This window comes from Moschus berezovskii, chromosome 6 (assembly GCF_049115385.1).
Source record: "Moschus berezovskii isolate FMDL1 chromosome 6, NW_MosBer_1.0, whole genome shotgun sequence".
In the NCBI taxonomy this organism is placed as follows: domain Eukaryota; kingdom Metazoa; phylum Chordata; class Mammalia; order Artiodactyla; family Moschidae; genus Moschus; species Moschus berezovskii.
This window is the reverse complement of record NC_142465.1, coordinates 107,253,054-107,272,231: the sequence shown is the minus strand read 5'-3', so window position 1 is coordinate 107,272,231 and position 19,178 is coordinate 107,253,054. Positions and strand designations below refer to the sequence as shown.

General features: G+C 57.8%; 2 protein-coding genes and 1 non-coding gene across 6 annotated transcripts; all 3 read left to right on the top strand.

The window, feature by feature from the left end:
• Positions 1 to 4,033: 4,033 nt before the first annotated feature.
• Positions 4,034 to 16,264, top strand: ATN1 (atrophin 1). 3 transcript variants are annotated; one of them, XM_055395385.2, is made up of 11 exons: positions 4,035 to 4,191; positions 7,598 to 7,791; positions 9,040 to 9,227; positions 9,479 to 9,616; positions 9,761 to 9,874; positions 10,583 to 12,570; positions 12,722 to 12,944; positions 13,311 to 14,007; positions 14,904 to 15,047; positions 15,365 to 15,545; positions 15,719 to 16,264. In XM_055395385.2, the coding sequence occupies exons 3-11, from the start codon at positions 9,201 to 9,203 to the stop codon at positions 15,750 to 15,752; spliced, it is 3,546 nt and encodes a 1,181-aa protein (XP_055251360.1). In that variant the 5' UTR covers positions 4,035 to 4,191; positions 7,598 to 7,791; positions 9,040 to 9,200; the 3' UTR covers positions 15,753 to 16,264. The 3 variants fall into 3 exon arrangements, with proteins under 3 accessions (XP_055251361.1, XP_055251359.1, XP_055251360.1); XM_055395386.2 differs by lacking the exon at positions 7,598 to 7,791 and having other exon boundaries at positions 4,034 to 4,191; positions 10,586 to 12,570; XM_055395384.2 differs by lacking the exon at positions 7,598 to 7,791 and having other exon boundaries at positions 4,034 to 4,191.
• An 843-nt stretch (positions 16,265 to 17,107) lies between these two features.
• On the top strand, positions 17,108 to 17,170 carry LOC129537307 (U7 small nuclear RNA). Its single transcript, XR_008681975.1, has one exon. It is a non-coding gene; the product is annotated as a U7 small nuclear RNA (small nuclear RNA).
• Positions 17,112 to 19,093, top strand: C6H12orf57 (chromosome 6 C12orf57 homolog). Of its 2 annotated transcripts, none has more exons than XM_088837381.1 (3): positions 17,112 to 17,554; positions 17,774 to 17,950; positions 18,863 to 19,093. In XM_088837381.1, the coding sequence occupies exons 2-3, from the start codon at positions 17,827 to 17,829 to the stop codon at positions 19,012 to 19,014; spliced, it is 276 nt and encodes a 91-aa protein (XP_088693507.1). In that variant the 5' UTR covers positions 17,112 to 17,554; positions 17,774 to 17,826; the 3' UTR covers positions 19,015 to 19,093. The 2 variants fall into 2 exon arrangements, with proteins under 2 accessions (XP_088693507.1, XP_055251362.1); XM_055395387.2 differs by having other exon boundaries at positions 17,114 to 17,495.
• Positions 19,094 to 19,178: the final 85 nt, after the last annotated feature.

The window sequence follows — 19,178 nt, the reverse complement described above, 5'->3', positions numbered from 1 at the left end:
GAGAGGTGATGGAGCTGGGGACTGGAGCTGCTCCGGTGTACAGGTCCTCTCCCAGATTGAGTCCTGGAGCTCCTGGGATGGGCCAGCACTGTCTGGGCAGTGCCCCCTGCAAGCTGCAGAGGCCTGAGGACATGTAACTTCCAGTAAACTGGAAATTCAGGACCTGGGGTGATCAGCAGGCCCCTGGCTGGGTAAGCCTGCGAGCAGGGGGCCAGTCTGTGACCCGAGATCCACTATCACACTTTGGCTTCAGCAGAGCTTCAGCACTGAGACAGGAATGCAGGAACTACCTGGGGGCAGGGGGAGGACGAGCCCCCCTCTTTGTTGTTGTTTGGTGCCTAAGTGGTGTTCAGTAACCCCATGGACGGTAACCTGCCGGGCTTCTCTATCCATGGGATTTTGCAGGCAAGAATACTGCAATGGGTTGCCATGCCCTCCTCCAGGGGATCTTCCCAACCCAGGGACTGAACCCATATCTTTATTGGCAGGCGGATTTTTTTTTTTTTTTTTTACCACTGAGCCACCGTCTAAGGCTCGGCTACTTGGCCCGAGTGGTGGGGAGCTGCGGCCACTAGAGGGAGCCAAGGCTCTGCAGGAGGCCGACAGCACCAGCGCCAGAGCAGGGGTGGGAGGAACCGCAAGGCTGCTCCCTCTGTGGGCCTCCCACTCGGCTTCTACTCTGAGTTCTGGTACTGGGCCCCCTCTGCCATTCTGCCCAGCTCTGGGACTGGAAGAGGATTCCAGCTCTGTATGGGCAAGACCCGTTTCTCTGCTTTCTTTCCCATACCCCTGACAACTCAGCCCTTTTCAGTCAAAGGGTTTCCCAATCTCTGTGCCTCTTCGTTCCAGCGGGGGCATCTCAGCTTTCCCTGCTCCCGTGTCCCCTGGAACCCCTTTTTGTTTCCCTTGGGGCACCCCATGCTTTACTCTGGGGTCCATTATATGCACCTTTCTTCAGTAACTCCTAGGCTGACTCCTGGCTGGAGCCATGTTTCCCAACCTCTGCCCTCTTTCCTTGATGGGTTACCTTCTCATGCACCACCCCCTCCACCAAAACCCTCAGGTACTGGGGTGGATTGGGTTACATCTCCCCCTCCCTGGGCCTCCCAGGCCCCTCTCTCCACTTTCCTTATGTGCTGTTGCCTGGAAACGGGTGGGTTGTGGGGAGCTGGGGCCAGAGAGGGGGAGCTGGGGTGACCAATGATGGTGGGGTGTGTGTGATGCTTCCTGAAGCTGAACTGAATCCGGTCCTCAGGTCGGGGAGGATCAGGAGGGGAGAGGCCCTGGCTTCTCTTTTCACTCTCCTTTTCTTTTAGGCTCAGATATACCACCACCCAGGTCAGTGGTAAAGAATCTGCCTGCAATGCAGGAGACACGGGTTCCATCCCTGGGTTGGGAATATCCCCTGGAGAAGGAAATGGCAACCCACTCCAGTATCTTGCCTGGAGAATCCCACGGACAGAGGAACCTGGAGGGCTACAGTCCATAGTGTCACAAAGTCAGACAGGACTTAGGGATGCAAGAACAACATGTCACCATCCTAGCCGATCCTTTAGTGGTTAAAAAAGGAGGCAGAAGGGCTAAGCCTGGAAGGGAGTTGGGAAGAGCCTGGGCCAGGGCCCAGTGGGGGACTGAGCTGGGCAGTGCAGAGAGAGAGGAAATGCAATGGGGAGGGGGAACCTCGGGGAGAGGAGGAGTCTTGGAGCAAAGTTGGGGGTGGGGAGGAGGAGCTGGGGTCCTCCTAGGGTGCAGTGGGCAGCGGCAGGGGTGGAGTTGTCTGGAAAACCCTGAGGGATAAGGTGGGCCTGGGGTAATAGAGTGAGTGCCAGCTGATTCAAGAGTCTGAAGAGTGGAAATTCATTCCTAGGCCAGGGAAGGCTTCCTGCTCAGGTTCCCGGTGCACAAAATCCATTTAGCACTTGGGTATTCCTAGAGCTTGGCTGAGCTGGGCCTGGGGAAATAGGAGACAAAATCTACCAGTTGCTCCATAACCAGTCTCCTTCCTTCTCTGGAGGCTGGGTGGTGGTGGGGATCCTACCTTCAGGGCCCACCCTCAACCTCAAGCCGGCCCGCTGGCACAACTACCCCATCCCCGCTCCAAATCTGGAGTGCTAGCGAGGGCTCCCAATCCCGACTCCAGCTCCAGCTCTTCCCGGTTCCCAGCCTGCCTCCCTCCCATTCTCTAGCCTTCCCAATCTCTGCTGCCAAAAATCACCCAGCATCTTGGTGTCCTTTGTCCTGAGAGATGTTGCTGCTTGGCTTGGGGCAGGGAGAGAGCCCAGGAGACCCTGGGAGGGTTGGGTGGACTGGGGGTGCTGGCCTCCTGGCTGAAGACTGGGAGTGGCTGGAGACTGTCAGGGGCAGAGGCTGCCTGGAGAGAGTCTGTGGTGGAATGGTCTCCGCATTAGAATAATCGGGGCACCTGAGGTTGTCTCCACATGGAGCCTAGTCCCCACCCGAACCCCCCCCCCCAAGTACCACGAGTGATGACTTAGGACAGATTTGAGATGGAAAATGGAGCTACCGCCAGCCAGAGGGCCTGGGGAGGGTGTCCCACTTCCATAAATGAACGTCTTCCCTCTTCACTCCTACCGTTGTCTTCTGCTTTCCCTTCCCTTGTCCACCAGCTTGTCCTTCTCACGGACTTTCCCTCTTAGGGCCACCAAAGGCCTGCACTGCTCTTAAATTTCCTCCTAATCGTCTTTACTCCCTCCCCTCCTTCTATCGCCCTTGTCTTGCCCAAGAAACTCTCCTCAGCTCTTTCAGAACCCGTCCCCCACCCCCAATCCGGCCATCCCAGTCTCCCACGTTCCTCTCCCACCCAGAACCCAGTCCCCCTAGGACTCTGCATCTAGACCCACCTCCTTCATCCTTTCTTAAGGCTCCTCTAGTTTTCCTTCTTTCTCCACAGGACATCTCTAGACTTGTCACTCCCCCAAATTATGTTCTCTGTTCTTTCCCCAACACTCTTCACCCCCAGACTCTTCACTCTTTCAGAAACCCATCCTCTCCTATACGTCTCCATCTTGTCGATTTCTTCCCCTCCTTAGGAGCCCAAACTTCATCCCATTCTCTCACAACTGCCCCCCCCCACAACAAACCTCTTCCGCTATGTGTCTGCCACAGACGCTGTCACCCCAAGCTTCTTTCCCCTGGTCACATCTCATTGCCCCCAGTAAGCTCCATCCCTCCCACCTCACCCCATGCCCGCGGCTTTGCCACACACCCACAGCCTCCCCCTTCACCTCCGCCACACACCCGTAGGCCCCCCAAACTTCTCCAGCCTCCCCCATCACGGCCCGCGGCGCCCCCCCGCCGTCTAGCCCTCTCCCGCGCCAGGCCCGCGGGCTCCCCGCACTCCGCCTCGGCGCACCCCTCCCCGCGCCCCGGGCCCCTCGGCCTCGGTCTCGGCCAGCTCGCGCGGCGCCTCCCCTCCCCGGATCCCCTCCCCCTCGCCGCCCGCCTCGCGCTCCCTCCCTCGCGGCTCCCTCCCGGCCCCTCTCTCCTCCGTTCCTCCGCGCTCCCTCCTTCTCCCTCTTCCTCCCTTCTCCCATCCCCCTCTCCCGGGCGCCCTCCCTTCGCCGTCCGCTTTCCTGCGCGAGTCGCCGGACGCGCCGCCCAGCCCGCCGGCCCGCAGCCCCGCATCGGGCAGGGGCCTGGGGCCGGGACCCGTTTCGGGGGTACCGGCGGCCTCAGGGAGGGGCCAGGAAGGGGCGAGAGAGACGGACGCCGGGCAGGGGCGGAGGCCGCGGGCGGAGGCCGCCTGAGGGGGCCGGGGATCGCGGCGGCGTGGGCTGCGCCGGGCGGGCGCGGGCGGCGGGCGGGAGGCGGCGGGTCGCAGCCGCGCCGAGAGCCGGCCGGGCCGCGGGGGCGGACGGCGGCGCGGCGGGGGCGGGTGGCGCGGCCCGGGCGTTCCGGGTGGCCCGGGGAGGCGGCGGGCCTGGGGAGGGGCCGAGCGAGAGCCAGGGTCGGGATTTGCTCCGGAGGCCGGCGGGCGACCGGGGCCAGGTGGGGTAAGAGGGGGGATGGGGGCCGCCCTCCGGGGGGGTCGGGGCCGCCGCCGCCGTCGTCGCGGCGGCGACTGAGCCGGGAAGAGGAGAGGGGGGCGGGGGATCGGCCGCCGCCGCCCCCCGGTGGCGCCGGAGCCCGGAATCCGCTCGGAGCCAGCCAGCCGTCCCGAGCTACAACCAGGTAAGCCCTGCTGCCGCCTGGGCCTCGGGCCCGCGGGGGTTCTGGTCCGCGGCTCCCCACCCCCACCCTTCCCAGTTTCCCCTCCCGCAGCCGCCGCCGCCTCCATTTGTTATTTTTCCGATCTGGTCCCCCACTGCGGGCAATGCCTGCCTTGAGGCTGGGGGCTCAAGGGGTGGGGCCGGCCCCCGAGGAGGGAAGGGGGTCGGGGCACTTGGAGGATCTGGAAGGTAGGGGGAGGTGGGAGGGTCTCAGGAGGAGGGCCAATGGGGCAGGAGGGTAGGCAGGACCCCGAGACCCAAAGAGGAACCCCGAGGTGGGAGTTTGGCGGAGGAAAAACGGGGTGCCCGGGAGGGGGCTTTGGGCGAAGGCAAAAAAGAATGGAGAGATGGAAGCGAGGTGGAGCATGAGGACTCCAGGAGAAGCCCCGAAGGCCCAGAACCCGGGTGTCAGAGCCCGGGGTTCGGGGTGCCAGGTATAGAAGGGAGGTGGGAAATGGGGAAGGGGTGTGGTAGGTAGATAGAAAGGGTTTGTAGCTGATTGAGGGAGGAGATTGGAACCTGGGGAAACCGGGACTCGCTCCGAGAGGGCCGCCTTTGAGAAGAAAAACCCGGCGTGTTCCCGGGTGGAAGTGGGAAGGTGATGCCTTTGTGACTCAATTTTCTTTCCCCAACTCCGGGTCACCTCTGACCCTGTTTTTCCAATCCCAGGCGTAGGTACTTCTTGGAGAGGGGCATGCTGGGGCCCAGTAGTGTGGTTCCTCCTGCAAGTGATGAGGAAGACAGGACCCTTGGAGGGAGACTTGGAGGAAAACGGTTTCTGGGAGGGTGGACTGGAGCGAACTGGGCTATCTTACAAGCACTCCAAACAAGTTGTGACACCCACCCACAAGTCCCCAGAGCACACACTGCCCCTCTAGCTGTGGTTTCTTTAAGAGGGGGTGGATCTTCATTACTGTTTTTGCTCAAAGATTTCCCTTTGTGCATGCACTTATCTCTACTGGAGTAGGTACTCTTTAAGCTCCCTTCCCTGAGGGTGCCATAGGAGGACAGGAGTTGCTTTGGCAACTGGAGGGGGAGTGGCTGACAGATGGACCCCTGGGATGGACTCTTGAGGGGCAGGGTCTGCCATTTTGTTGCCATGGCAATGATCCAGCGGTGTGGGATGTCCAAGAGATGGGGTCTCAGCCTTTTACTGTGTCCTTCGGACTCTTGGTTGAGTTCTGGAGGATGTTTCTGGTGCTGCTGGTGGAGAGGAGGTTCCTCGGGGCCTCCACCCGCCTCCATTCAGCTGTCTTTGGGAACAAGTAGACATATTACTTGCAGGTCATGTGTGTTTCTTCAAGTCCTTCCCCTTAGGCATGGTGGGAGGATAGAAACACTCCTGATCCTAGTTATACCACCCTTGGCAGTTTGTTATTAGAGACTTTTAAAAAAATGTTATTATTTAATTTTATTTTTGGCTGCACTGGGTTTTCTTCATGGCACGGGCTTTCTTGAGTTGCAGTGTGCCTGCTTCTCATTGCTGCTGGCTTCTCTTGTTGTGGAGCATGGGCTTTAGGGTGCTCAGGCTCAGTAGTTGTGGCTTACGAAGCTTAGTTGCCCCATAACACGTGGGATCTTAGTTCCCAGACCAGGGATCAAAGCTGTGTCCTCTGCATTGGCAGGCAGATTCTTAACCACTGGACCACCAGGCCAAGTCCCGGGACTTTTTGTATAATCTTTTTGCTTCTTTGTGCAGATTTTTCTCCCTTTTCTTAAACTTGAGTCTTCCTTCTCAGGTATCCCTTTTCGTCTTTGCCAGACTGTCTCCATAGTGACCCTTTCCCTCAGCCAGCCTTTGACCTTCTAATTCTCTCACCTTGTAAGCATGGGTAGGTCCTCTATGCCCATCCGAGGTGAGTGTGGCCCAGGGGAGAGGGCTGTGAAACAGCTTGTGTGGTGGGCTTCAGGACCGGAGCCAGGAGACCTGGTTCCTGGTCTAGTCCTGGCTGCACCTCTGAGTAACTGTGACCTTGGGCAAGTCACTTCTTTTTCTTTGAGCCCTGGCCTCACTGAGGAAGGGTCACAGATAAGATGGTATCTGAGGTCCCAGTGACAACTGTGGATCCTGAAGCTTAGGCCCTACCTTGTTATTTGCTGGTCTGGGCTGCACTGTTATCTAGGACTGGTTTGTTAGTCTAGAAGTTCTGGAACGATGGTGGGGGCTGGGCCTACGTTCCTGAAATTTACCCTGCAAGCCCATCCTAGAAAGCCTTGTGCCTCGAGTGTATTCCTTCTGACTTACATTAGATTTCTCCCTTATTTCCTGTTTTTACTTAAAGACTCTTTTTCCTTATTTTTCATGTTTCCACCTCCCCAGTCTGGCCTTTATAATTTTACTTTTGCAGTAAGGTGGTGAAGGTGCTTAGTTTTTTGCAGACACACAGTAGGTGCTTTATACATATAAGTTGGAATTACAGTGAGGGACTACTAGAGCAGGAAGGAGGGTAGTTAGCTCAGCTTGTAGGTGCTGAAACTGGCTCCTGGTTCAGGAGTGTCTGTATAACCCAAGCCTGTCTCCTCCGTTCTTCTGCCACTCCTCCTCCCCAGGGTCACCTACCCTTTTATGACTGCTTTTCTTCTTCAGAGCTCCCCATTGCTAATTTTATCAGATTTCAACTGATTAAAAGTTGAGGTGGGGGAGGGGCACACGGGGCTCGCTCTGTTCTTCAGGTACATCCATTCCTGCCTTTCCCTGACTCACCTTTGATAGGAAAGCAAGCACCCTCCTTTATAGGGGCTGCCAAAGACAAACCAGTCACTAGCATCTCTCTTGTGCTTTCATTGATTGTTTCCCCCTTTTGTTATGTTGGGTTTTCTTCTTTGGGTTTTGGTTGGGGTAGGTTGACAATATTAGAAAACCAATTTATACAGCAGCTCAAAAATGTGTAATAGTTGTAGTGGAAGAGAAATGGCTGGCAGACTGGGCAGAGCATCAGTTGTAAGCTCAGACCTGAGCTCCGACCCAGCAGTTTTGTGACTTTAAGTAGATTTTCAGTAAGTTTCCTGGAAAAGTTAGGCTCAGCCCTCATGGCATGCCTCAGGAGGGTTCAGTGGAGGTGAGTGAGAAGGATTTACTCTGCATTCCTTGGGAAAATACGCTGTGGAATGTGGAAATGCTGTTTCCATAGCCAGAGCTTTCAGTTCAGAGTAGGTGGCTAAGTCTGCTCCGTTCCCACCAAGGCCAGCAGCACTTCATTCGGGAAAACCTGCTAAAGTCAGTGGGTTTAAAGGTCAGTAGTAAAGAGAGACCAGGACACCCATATGTATAGGACATTGTGAGGGATATAGAAAGGAAGAAAACAGAAGACAGTATTTGGGGGACTTTCCTGGTGGTCCAGTGGTTAAGAATTTGCCTGCCAATGCAGAGGACACAGGTTCAACCCCTGGTCCGGGAAGATCCCCCATGCCGTGGAGCAGCTAGACCTGTGAACCACAACTATTGAACCTCTGCTCCACAAGAGAAGCCAATGTGACAAGAAGCCGGGGCACAACAGTCCTCTTGCAGCAACCAAAAATAAGTAAAAAGAAGATAGTATTTTTGCTCTCAAAAGATCTTATGGTAAGTAACATGGAGAGATGTGACACTTAGCAGGAAGCACAAGTGTAAATGAAAATTGCTGACTATGTAGATAGGGATATATAAGGAAACATATAGATGTATATAGATTGGCTATGAGGAGCTAGGAGCCCCTGTCTAAACCAGATGGGAGGGCAGGCTTACTTATGTATAAACTTGGAATGTTTGCTCAGTGATCTCCACTGATTTGGTTGGTAAAGTGAAAGCTCTGAGTTTTCCTCCAGCCTTCGGGGACCCAAGCACTAGAGCGGGGGCTTATGAGACCCATGAAGTTCGGCACTTTGGGGACACCTTAGTTTGGTCTTGGCATTGGTAGGGCTGCGTGCCTTTGCACTGTTGAATGGGACATTGTTCTCCCACCTACTCTTAATGTGAAGAAAGATTCTTTTCATGTCTCTGAGACTGATCTAGACCTTCTGAGAATTCTCCTCACCAACTTCTGATGAGAGTATAGCTAAGTACTGAGAAAAGAGCATGCGCTTGGAAGTCAGGGGGATGGGGCTTGATTCTGGCGTTGTCTCTAGTTCCTCATTGTGTACTCATCACGTGAAGTTGGGCAAGTCACAATCACAATCTTTGATCCTCAATCTCCTCACCTATATAATGGGAATAATAAGACTACCTCCTTTATAGGGTTGGGCTTCCCTGGTGGCTCAGCTGGTAAAGAATCCGCCTGCAATGTGGGAGACCTGGGTTCAATTCCTGGATTGGGAAGATCCCCTGGAGAAGGGAATGGCTACCCACTCCAGTATTCTGGCCTGGAGAATTCCCTGGACTGTATAGACCATGTGGTCACAAAGAATCGGACACGACTGAGCGATTTTCACTTTCAGGGATGGTTGTAAATATGAAATGAAATTGGGCTTTATGTCAACTAAGGGCTTGACATAAAGAAGGCACTCAATAAATCAGCTAATATTTCAGGTACATCTCTTTGTGCTCCTTTTGTAAGGCTCTGTGGAATTTCGCGTGTGCATATATTTTCAAGGGGAAGTAGTGTGATCTGAATCGGGGCGCATAGAAACATCTGTGCTTTCTGCCTTCCTGAGAGATGAAGGGGATGACATTGCCAGCAGAGGTTCCCTCACTTACAGACAGCTGGAGCGGCCCATGGGCAAGCCAGCAGTGTGTCTTGGCTGGGCTGCTCACTCAGCCCCTTGACAGGTGCAGCAGTACCCTGTTCAGACTCTGTTCTCCAGTTTGGAGACTCTGATGGTCTTTTTCCAACAGGCTTCACTGGAGACAGACCCTGCAAGTTCCAGGTGCTGAAAACTCGGAGAGCCTGCTTCTTGCTTCCCAGGCTGTAGCTGGGGGGAACTTAGGGTGAAGCAGAGAAGTTTCTGTATCCAGCTGCCCGGGCAGAGGAGAATGGGGTCTCCACAGCCTGAAGAATGAAGACACGACAGAATAAAGACTCAGTGAGTAGGCGCTAAAATGAGACACAGAAGGCCACGGTCAGGGAAGATGCTGGCCTGTCCCAGTGCCCTGCTCACCCTGGCCACCCTCCTCGACTCTTCCCTCCCTCCTTTCTTCCTCCCCCAACAGCAGAGCCTGGCTTTGAACCCCATCCTTCTGCGACAGCCACCGGAGGGGAATAGAAAGAAGGCACAAGATGAAGTGAGGTGTAATGTAGAAAACTGCATCATCTGCTCACTTCCTTCTCCCTCAGATGTCAATGAGGAGTGGACGGAAGAAAGAGGCCCCCGGGCCCCGGGAAGAGCTGAGACCGAGGGGCCGGGCCTCCCCTGGCGGGGTCAGCACGTCCAGCAGCGATGGCAAAGCCGAGAAGTCTAGGCAGACGGCCAAGGTATTTTGTCCCCACGTCCTGCCACAGGATGCCCGGGCACTGGGGCTGACGGTGTATGTGTGTGTTGGGGGGAGCTTCCTGCCTGGCTGAGGGCACCGACCGGTTGGGCTCGGGAGTACAAGATAGGAATTTTCTTTTTAACAGAAAGCCCGAGTAGAGGAAGCCTCCACCCCAAAGGTCAGCAAGCAGGGCCGGAGTGAAGAGATCTCAGAGAGCGAAAGTGAGGAGACCAACGCACCAAAAAAGACCAAAACTGAGGTGGGAGACCCTTGTCACCATCATGAGCCATTTTCTCGACATTCTTTCACCCAAACTTTCTTTCACTCACAATTCTTACTTTAATTTTGTCTGCAATATGAGAGAAAAGTCTTATCCGAGTGCTTATGAAAGTGGCCTGTCTGGATGTCAGTCAGATCTTTAGGGTTCTGGCCAGAGTGTCAGGTGACCAGGCAGGGCCAAAGAGGAATGGGTAGAGTGTGGGGGATTCTAGTCTGTCCCTTTCTAGGGCCTGGTTTTCAGGCAGGGTCTGGGGAGGAGATCCAGGGTGAGAAGTCTCAGTAGGAGGAACAAGTAAGTCATAAAGAACATGCAGAAGCGGTCTTTTTAAGAACCAGTGGTTTCTGGGATGTTTAATTAGAAGGGTAGATGAGATGACAGGATGGCAGATGGGCTGGTGGAAGATAAGGATTTGGGTTCAGCTGTGGAATGGGAGGAGATGCTAGAGATGGATGCCTGAGGAAGGAACTGGGTTTGCCCCGAGGGAACTTAGATGCCTGCTAGGCAGCAGCGGAGAGACTGTGAGAGTGGAGGATCCCCAGATGGCCGGGTGGTGGGCTGGAGCCAGAGTATTCTTCACATTGTGGTGCAGTGGTGTGCTGTGGACAGGAAATCATTCTGTGCCAGCGAAGCCCCAAATCCCGGGGAGCAGGAAAAGCAAAAGCCACCATGGCTCTCCCTCTTGTGCAGCAGGAGCTGCCCCGGCCCCAGTCTCCCTCCGATCTGGACAGTCTGGATGGGCGGAGCCTCAATGATGATGGCAGCAGTGACCCCAGGGACATCGACCAGGACAACCGGAGCACGTCTCCTAGCATCTACAGCCCTGGAAGTGTGGAGAATGACTCCGACTCGTCTTCTGGCCTGTCCCAGGGCCCAGCCCGCCCCTATCACCCACCTCCACTCTTCCCTCCCTCCCCTCCACCACCTGACAGCACCCCCCGTCAGCCAGAGCCTGGCTTTGAACCCCACCCTTCTGTGACACCCACTGGATATCATGCTCCCATGGAGCCCCCCACATCTCGGATGTTCCAGGCTCCTCCAGGGGCTCCTCCCCCTCATCCACAGCTCTACCCTGGGGGCTCTGGTGGGGGGGTTTTGTCTGGACCCCCACTGGGTCCCAAGGGGGGCGGGGCTGCCTCGTCAGTCGGGGCCCCTAGTGGGGGTAAGCAGCACCCCCCACCCACCACCCCCATTTCAATATCAAGCTCTGGGGCTGGTGGTGCTCCCCCAACAAAGCCTCCTAACACCCCAGTCGGTGGTGGAAACCTACCGTCTGCGCCACCACCAGCCTCCTTCCCCCACGTGACACCGAACCTGCCTCCCCCACCTGCCCTGCGACCCCTTAACAATGCATCAGCCTCTCCTCCTGGCCTGGGGGCCCAGCCACTACCTGGGCATCTCCCCTCCCCCCATGCCATGGGGCAGAGCATGGGTGGACTTCCTTCTGGCCCAGAGAAGGGCCCCACTCTTGCTCCTTCACCCCATCCTCTGCCCCCTGCGTCCTCCTCTTCAGCCCCTGCCCCCGCAATGAGGTATCCTTACTCATCTTCTACTAGCAGCTCTGCAGCAGCCGCCTCTTCCAGTTCTTCTGCCTCTGCCTCCCAGTACCCTGCTTCCCAGGCACTGCCCAGTTATCCCCACTCCTTCCCTCCCCCGACCAGTCTCTCTGTCTCCAATCAGCCCCCCAAGTATACGCAGCCTTCTCTCCCATCCCAGGCTGTGTGGAGCCAGGGTCCCCCCCCACCTCCTCCCTATGGCCGCCTCTTAGCCAACAGCAATGCCCACCCAGGTCCCTTCCCTCCTTCAGCTGGAGGCCAGTCCACGGCCCACCCATCAGCCCCAACACATCACCACCACCACCAGCAACAGCAGCAGCAGCAGCAACCACCACCACATCATGGGGGCTCTGGGCCCCCTCCCCCTGGAGCATATCCTCACCCCCTGGAGAGCGGTGGTTCCCACCATGCACACCCCTATGCCATGTCTCCCTCCCTGGGGTCTCTGAGACCCTATCCACCAGGGCCAGCACACCTGCCCCCACCTCACAGCCAGGTGTCCTACAGCCAAGCAGGTCCCAACGGACCCCCAGCCTCCTCTTCTTCCAATTCCTCTTCCTCCTCTCAAGGGTCCTACCCGGGTTCACACCCCTCTCCTTCCCAGGGCCCCCAAGGGGCGCCCTACCCCTTTCCACCGGTGCCTCCGGTCACCACTTCCTCGGCCACACTTTCCACGGTCATTGCCACAGTGGCTTCCTCGCCAGCAGGCTACAAGACAGCCTCCCCACCTGGGCCCCCGCCGTATGGCAAGCGAGCCCCGTCCCCAGGGGCCTACAAGACAGCCACCCCACCTGGATACAAGCCGGGGTCGCCGCCCTCCTTCCGAACGGGGACCCCACCGGGCTACCGAGGCGCCTCGCCGCCCGCAGGCCCAGGGACCTTCAAGCCGGGGTCGCCCACCGTGGGGCCCGGGCCGCTGCCGCCTGCGGGGCCCTCCGGCCTGTCATCCCTGCCCGCACCGCCTGCGGCCCCCACCTCTGGGCCGCCCCTGAGCGCCACGCAGATCAAACAGGAGCCGGCGGAGGAATATGAGACCCCCGAGAGCCCGGTGCCCCCGGCCCGCAGCCCCTCGCCCCCTCCCAAGGTGGTAGATGTGCCCAGCCACGCCAGCCAGTCGGCCAGGTGAGCGCCGGGGCTGGGGCTGGGGGTGGCGGGCGCGGGATGGGCCCCGCGTTCGTGTGATGCTTTTCAAAGTACTGCAGGCCCTGCTCTCTGCCGCCGGTGGGGGTGCCGCTCGCAGGGGCTGAGCGCGCGCTACCTCGGCGCCCGGCAGGTTCAACAAACACCTGGACCGCGGCTTTAACTCGTGCGCGCGCAGCGATCTGTACTTCGTGCCGCTGGAGGGCTCCAAGCTGGCCAAGAAACGGGCCGACCTGGTAGAGAAGGTGCGGCGCGAGGCCGAGCAGCGCGCGCGCGAAGAAAAGGAGCGCGAGCGCGAGCGGGAACGCGAGAAGGAGCGCGAGCGCGAGAAGGAGCGCGAGCTGGAACGCAGCGTGGTGAGTGCGTCACTGCGCGCGCCGCCCGCCTCGGGGTCGCCCTCTACGCGACTGAGGGAGGTTCGAGGGGGTGGGGCCATGCGCCACCTGTCGGACAGGAGGAGCCATGGCAGCCCAGGAAATGGAGACCAGAGGATTCCAGCGGCAGGAATTGCATCCCTAGGCTGAAGAAAGGCAAGCTCAGGTCAGAGTACCCATGGATCGTAGGAAGAGCATCTCTCCTCCGTAGGAAGAGAAGGGGCAGGGAAATCCCTGGTAGAACGAGTTACAGTAAGCTGAGGCTTTAGGCATTCAGGTGCTGAGACAAATGAGCAGCTGAGGACCTGGACCTGCCTTGTTGACCCCGCGTCTCCCTGTGTCCCACAGAAGTTGGCTCAGGAGGGCCGTGCTCCAGTGGAGTGCCCATCTCTCGGCCCAGTGCCCCATCGCCCTCCATTTGAGCCGGGCAGTGCTGTGGCTACAGTGCCCCCTTACCTGGGCCCCGACACTCCAGCCCTACGCACCCTCAGTGAATACGCCCGGCCCCACGTGATGTCTCCTGGCAATCGCAACCATCCGTTCTACGTGCCCCTGGGGGCAGTGGACCCGGGGCTCCTGGGTTACAATGTCCCGGCCTTGTACAGCAGTGACCCAGCAGCCCGGGAGAGGGAGCGGGAAGCCCGTGAACGAGACCTGCGTGACCGCCTCAAGCCTGGCTTTGAGGTGAAGCCCAGCGAGCTGGAGCCCCTACATGGGGTCCCTGGGCCAGGCCTGGATCCCTTCCCCCGACACGGGGGCCTGGCTCTGCAGCCAGGCCCCCCGGGCTTGCACCCTTTCCCCTTCCATCCGAGCCTGGGGCCCCTGGAGAGAGAACGACTAGCGCTGGCAGCCGGGCCCGCCCTGCGGCCTGACATGTCCTACGCGGAGCGTCTGGCGGCTGAGAGGCAGCACGCGGAAAGGGTGGCCGCCCTGGGCAATGACCCGCTGGCGCGGCTGCAGATGCTCAACGTGACCCCCCATCACCACCAGCACTCCCACATCCACTCTCACCTGCACCTCCACCAGCAGGATGCCATCCACGCAGGTGAGACTCCGTCGTCCTTGGCCAAGCCCTTTGAGATCACTTTGCACCCTGGCAGGTCATTGGGCGCTTCTGTTGCTCAGGCCTGGACTTCCCACCCCACGTCTGGCCTGAGCTGCTCTCCTGAGATTGCTGCCCTGGTCTTTGCCTCCCCAGCCTGTCTCCTCCTACCCCAGCCCTACTGCAGAGACCCTGCCCCACACCTCAGCTCCATTCAGGTCTGGCGTCTCCCCCAACACCCTATGGCAGAAGCTGGAGGTGGAAACCTTTATAGGAGTGCGGCCTTACCCCCCTCACAGCCTCTGTCCCTGAGCCCTTCTCATAACTATTTCCTTGCTCCTGTGGGTTCAGCTCTATTGTTTCTTGGCATCTTCTCCATCCAGGCAGAGGTATTTCATGTTCCTTTCCGAATCTATAGATCTGTGACCTTCTAGAAAGCCCTGTGGCTCAGGTTGTGGGATCAGAAGTGACAATGAGCTTTACTCACCATGAGCCTTTCCACCGTTTTTCTAATTGTCAGAACACTGCCCCATCTAACCTTACAGTCACATTCATTCCAGGTTCCTTGTGCTCTCTCTTTTAAGATCCTCCCTGCCTCATTTCCTAAACTTCCTTTTCTCTTCCTTCTCTTCTTGGTAGTCCGCTCCCTATTCCTCAGGTCCCTCGGAGAACTGGACTCTCCTGTCCTCTGCCATCTGTCCGTCTGTCCCTCCTGCAGTGGGGTCTTGCCCTGTCCATCTCCCAGACCCCTAGCCCCTCCATTGTGCCTTTTTTGATTCACTGGATCACCCTTTGTTTGACCGTCCACCTCTCTTCTCAGGCATGGAGCCCTTCACCCAAATGCATGGTTTTGCCCAAACCTGCCTTTTGTTGACACCTTCCTCTTCTCTACCCTCCAGCCTCTGCCTCGGTGCACCCTCTCATTGACCCCCTGGCCTCAGGGTCTCACCTTACCCGGATCCCCTACCCAGCTGGGACCCTCCCCAACCCCCTTCTTCCTCACCCTCTGCACGAAAACGAAGTTCTTCGTCACCAGCTCTTTGGTAAGAATGGAGGTTGGGGGTGGGGACGGTCTCTCGAGAGAAAGAATGGAGGAAGTTAGGTGCTGGAATCAGTATGACTGGGCTTGGGGAGAGATGAGAGGTGGCAGGAGGAACTGGGAGTGGAAGCAGGACGGCTGAGGCCCTGGCCGAGAGGCACAGGTGTTAGGGTCAGGCTCAGAGGACTGGATCCTAACCACTTCTGGCAGCTTGCAGGACTGGCTCTCACCTAAGTTGATTAGTTGTGGTTCCTCTGTGTGTAGTGTCTGGCCACCTGAGTACCTCATCAGTCACGTGGCCCCTGCCCTTCCTGCCCACAGCTGCTCCATACCGGGACCTGCCAGCCTCTCTCTCTGCCCCGATGTCGGCAGCTCACCAGCTGCAGGCCATGCACGCACAGTCGGCTGAGTTGCAGCGCTTGGCACTGGAGCAGCAGCAGTGGCTGCACGCCCATCACCCGCTGCACAGTGTGCCGCTGCCCGCCCAGGAGGACTACTACAGGTACCACAGGGTGCCCGGGAGCCACTGGAGGGGACCCGGCGGAGGGGATGCACCCCAGCCCGCCAGGGGTGGATGTGGCCCCCGCGGGATGGGACCCATCTTCAGTGAGCGGGCCGTTCAGGATGGATCTGTCTCTCTCCTCCCACCCCCTGCTCTGCTCGGTCTCCCCCCAGTCATCTGAAGAAGGAAAGCGACAAGCCGCTGTAGGACCTGCGATCAAGAGAGCACCATGCCCCTGCCTCTGGACCCAGGAGGCCTGCCTCCCCACCTGCCACTCAGAGCCTCCAGGGTGCGGCTTAGGCCTCTGGGCAGGAGGGAGGAAGGGACAGATGCAAGGCCGAGGCTCCTGTGGTGTGCGGAGGCGGGGAGGGGGTGGGTGGGGGCAGAAAGCGCACAGTATCTTGGACCGGGTCCCTCTCCCTTGGCCCCTGACTTTCTTCCTCCCCCACGTCCAACCCCCCCGTGGCCGCTGCCCGCCCCCAACCCCTGGTGTGATTATTTCATCTGTTAGCTGTGGCTGTTTTGCGTAGCATCGTGTGCCGCCCCTGCCCCTCCCCAGCCGCGCCCCCCCCCCCCGCCCCGTGTGCGCTCCCTCACTGCGATGTATGACCCTTGCCCCTCTCCCACTTTAATAATTTATATATATAAATATCTATATGACGCTCTTTAAAGAACATCCCAAACGAAACCAACCAAACAAAAACATCCTCACGACTCCCCAGGAAGATGTCTGTGGCTGTTTCTTTGTGGGCTGTGGGGCGTGGGTGGGGGTGTGGGTCTCTGCGCAGTGACACCTCGAGAGAAAGCCGTGCGACCTCCCAGAGACCAGCCCGGAAGTGGGTAGGGGCCCTGGCGAGTTGGAGAGGGGACTCACAAAGAGCCCCGGGGTCCTGGAGCCCTGGCTCCGCCATAAGGGGGTGCCGGGGCAAGTCCCAACCCTTTCTCCCAAGGCTGAGCAGTCAGGATGGTGGCGGCCCAGGACAGCTCTAGGGAACTACGCAGACTCGGGAGGCGTTTCTGATACTGGTCCCACAGCTAGGAGCCTCCAGGGACCGAATCCTTTTGGTCGAGTAGCTAGAAATGGTGATACAGCGGAGGTGCAGGGGGCGTGGCTGCAACAAGTTTAGAACCCAGGTGTCTTAACCACCCTAAGGCTGCGGGGAGAGGGAGTCGGGGGACAATTTCAAATGCCCAGAAGGGAAGGGAAATTAGAGGGCGTCAGCTCACACCTCGACGCAAGGCCATTTTAGGAAAGCGCGGGAGCTGCCGAGCTCTTTCGCGGCAATGCCCTGTCTGCGCTCTTAAAAATGAAAGGGGGCGTGACTGACTTCCGCCTCAGCCAATCAGCATCGGGTCATTTGCATAGCCCCCCATCCAACGTTCACAAACTCTAGACGCGAAGAACTTAAGAGAGTTCCTTAGAACACGGTCTTCCCCTCCGAAAGTCGCAGTGTGCTTCGTTATCTGTACAGTAGTAGGAGCTGGGAACCCGCCGTCGATGCTCACCCTCACCGATAGTGGGGTTGGTGGCTATGCCGCGCTCTCTCCGGCTACTGCGCAGGCAGTGTTACAGCTCTTTTAGAATTTGTCTAGCAGGTTTTCCGGTTACGCACCGGAAAGCCCTTCCCACACAAGTCGTTGTCAACAATAGAATGATGTTTGGACGGTTAACTATTATTTTCTTTTAATACGAGATTTTTTTATTTATTTTCTTGGTTTATATTTGTCTGGTTACTTCCTGGCAGAGAAGATCCGAGAGGTTGGGACTCTCGTCGGGAAGTTTCCGGCTGTGTCTGATGTAGTTTCCCGTTCGCCTGCAATCTGCGTCGGGAGGGCAACGCTAGGAGCTGGTTCGTTTCTTGCCAGCTAGTCCGTGCCCCACGTGAATCTTTTGTTCTATGGCGTCCGCTTCGGCTCAGTCCGCGGCCTTGAGCGCCGAGCAGGCCAAGGGTGAGAAGCCTCCCACCTGCCGGGTGGGCTTCTTTCTCGAGAAGGGCGCTGGGCAAGAGGTGTGACTGCGTTCGCTGGGAAGTGGGGGCGCGCGGGACCATTCTCTCTTTAGAGGGACCTCCTTGCCCTCAGCGGGGGATTGGGCGGCCGAGTTTATCGGGTTATTTTCAGTTTACTAATCCGCTGCTCTTTTCCATGGTCTCTCGGCCCCCCGGGTCCTCCGGACTCGGATGCCCACTCGCGGCGGCGACTCCTCCCTGGGCTGCATCTGCGCACAGTGGTCCTGGCCGAGGTGATCCAGGCGTTCTCGGCGCCGGAGAATGCCGTTCGCATGGACGAGGCTCGGGACAACGCGTGTAACGACATGGGCAAAATGCTGCAATTCGTGCTGCCTGTGGCCACGCAGATTCAGCAGGAGGTTATTAAAGCCTACGGCTTCAGCTGCGATGGGGAAGGTGGGTCGGAAGGGGGTCGGCGATGAACTGGGTCGAGGAGAGGACGATGGATCCTGTTGGATCCCTGAGCCGTCCTCCCCTTTCTCGCCACACGGCGGCAGTCTAACAGTGTTGGCGCTCAGAGCCCAGGGTCTGCTGTGAACTTGAGCCGAGAGGTTCTTAAGTGCATGTTGTGTGTGTGTGTTCCGTCGCTCAGTCGTGTCCGACTCTTTGCGACCCCGTGGACTGTAGCTTACCAGGCTTCTCCGTCCATGGGATTCTCCAGGCAAGAATACTGGAGTGGGTTACCGTTTCCTTCTCCATTAATTATACTGTTATTCCGTCTTAAGATGAGCTATCAGGATCTGCTAGTAAACCAGTGCTGGAGGCCACAGGAGAACTTCCTATGAGTCCCATTTTGATGGCTTTTAGTGAGATGTCTGTATGACCACACACTTCTGCAGCCACCTCCTCCCCTCCCCCTTCCCCCAAAGTGTTTCAGCTAATCTGAGGGCTGGCTAATCTGAGGGTTCAGTTTCTTGGGTGAGATCACTGAGTTCTCCAAGAGTGTTTATTGATTCCGCCCAGCTGGCCCATGATCCTCCTGTGTCCTGGTTATAGATTGGCGATCCCGTTCTGGTGGGTACGCATGCTTTGAGCTCTTGTGACTAAACTGCTAAAATGGTTAATCTGATCCTGGGAAGCACACTGCTTTGGGATGTTTTCATTCACTGCATCCCATCTGGTCGTGCCTGGTGTAGACCAGGAAATAGTTTATCAGGACCACGTAGGGTATTGCCTGGATCTTCTAGCAGACAGCTACCTGGCCAGAGAGGAAGCAGCCATCCACTCCAGCTCAAGCTGTTCCCTCCTGCCATCTTGGGCACATCCGTCCCCTGTGGATGTGGATTGATGCTTCGTTCCCCTTTGCAGGTGTTCTTAAGTTTGCCCGCCTTGTCAAGTCTTACGAAGCCCAGGATCCCGAAATTGCCAGCCTGTCGGGGAAGCTGAAGGCTCTGTTCCTGCCGCCCATGACCCTGCCGCCCCACGGGCCTGCTTCGGGTGGCAGCGTGGCCGCCTCCTGAGGGCTGGCCCTCCCGTGACACTGCTGGGGAAGGGAAGACCTAATTGTACCGCAGGATAATAAATGTGCCTGTGACTTAGTGTTGATATCTGTTTTTTGTGACCCTGACAACCACTTCGTCCCGCGTGATTCCCTCTTGCCTTTCAGGCTGTCCCATTTCCCTGT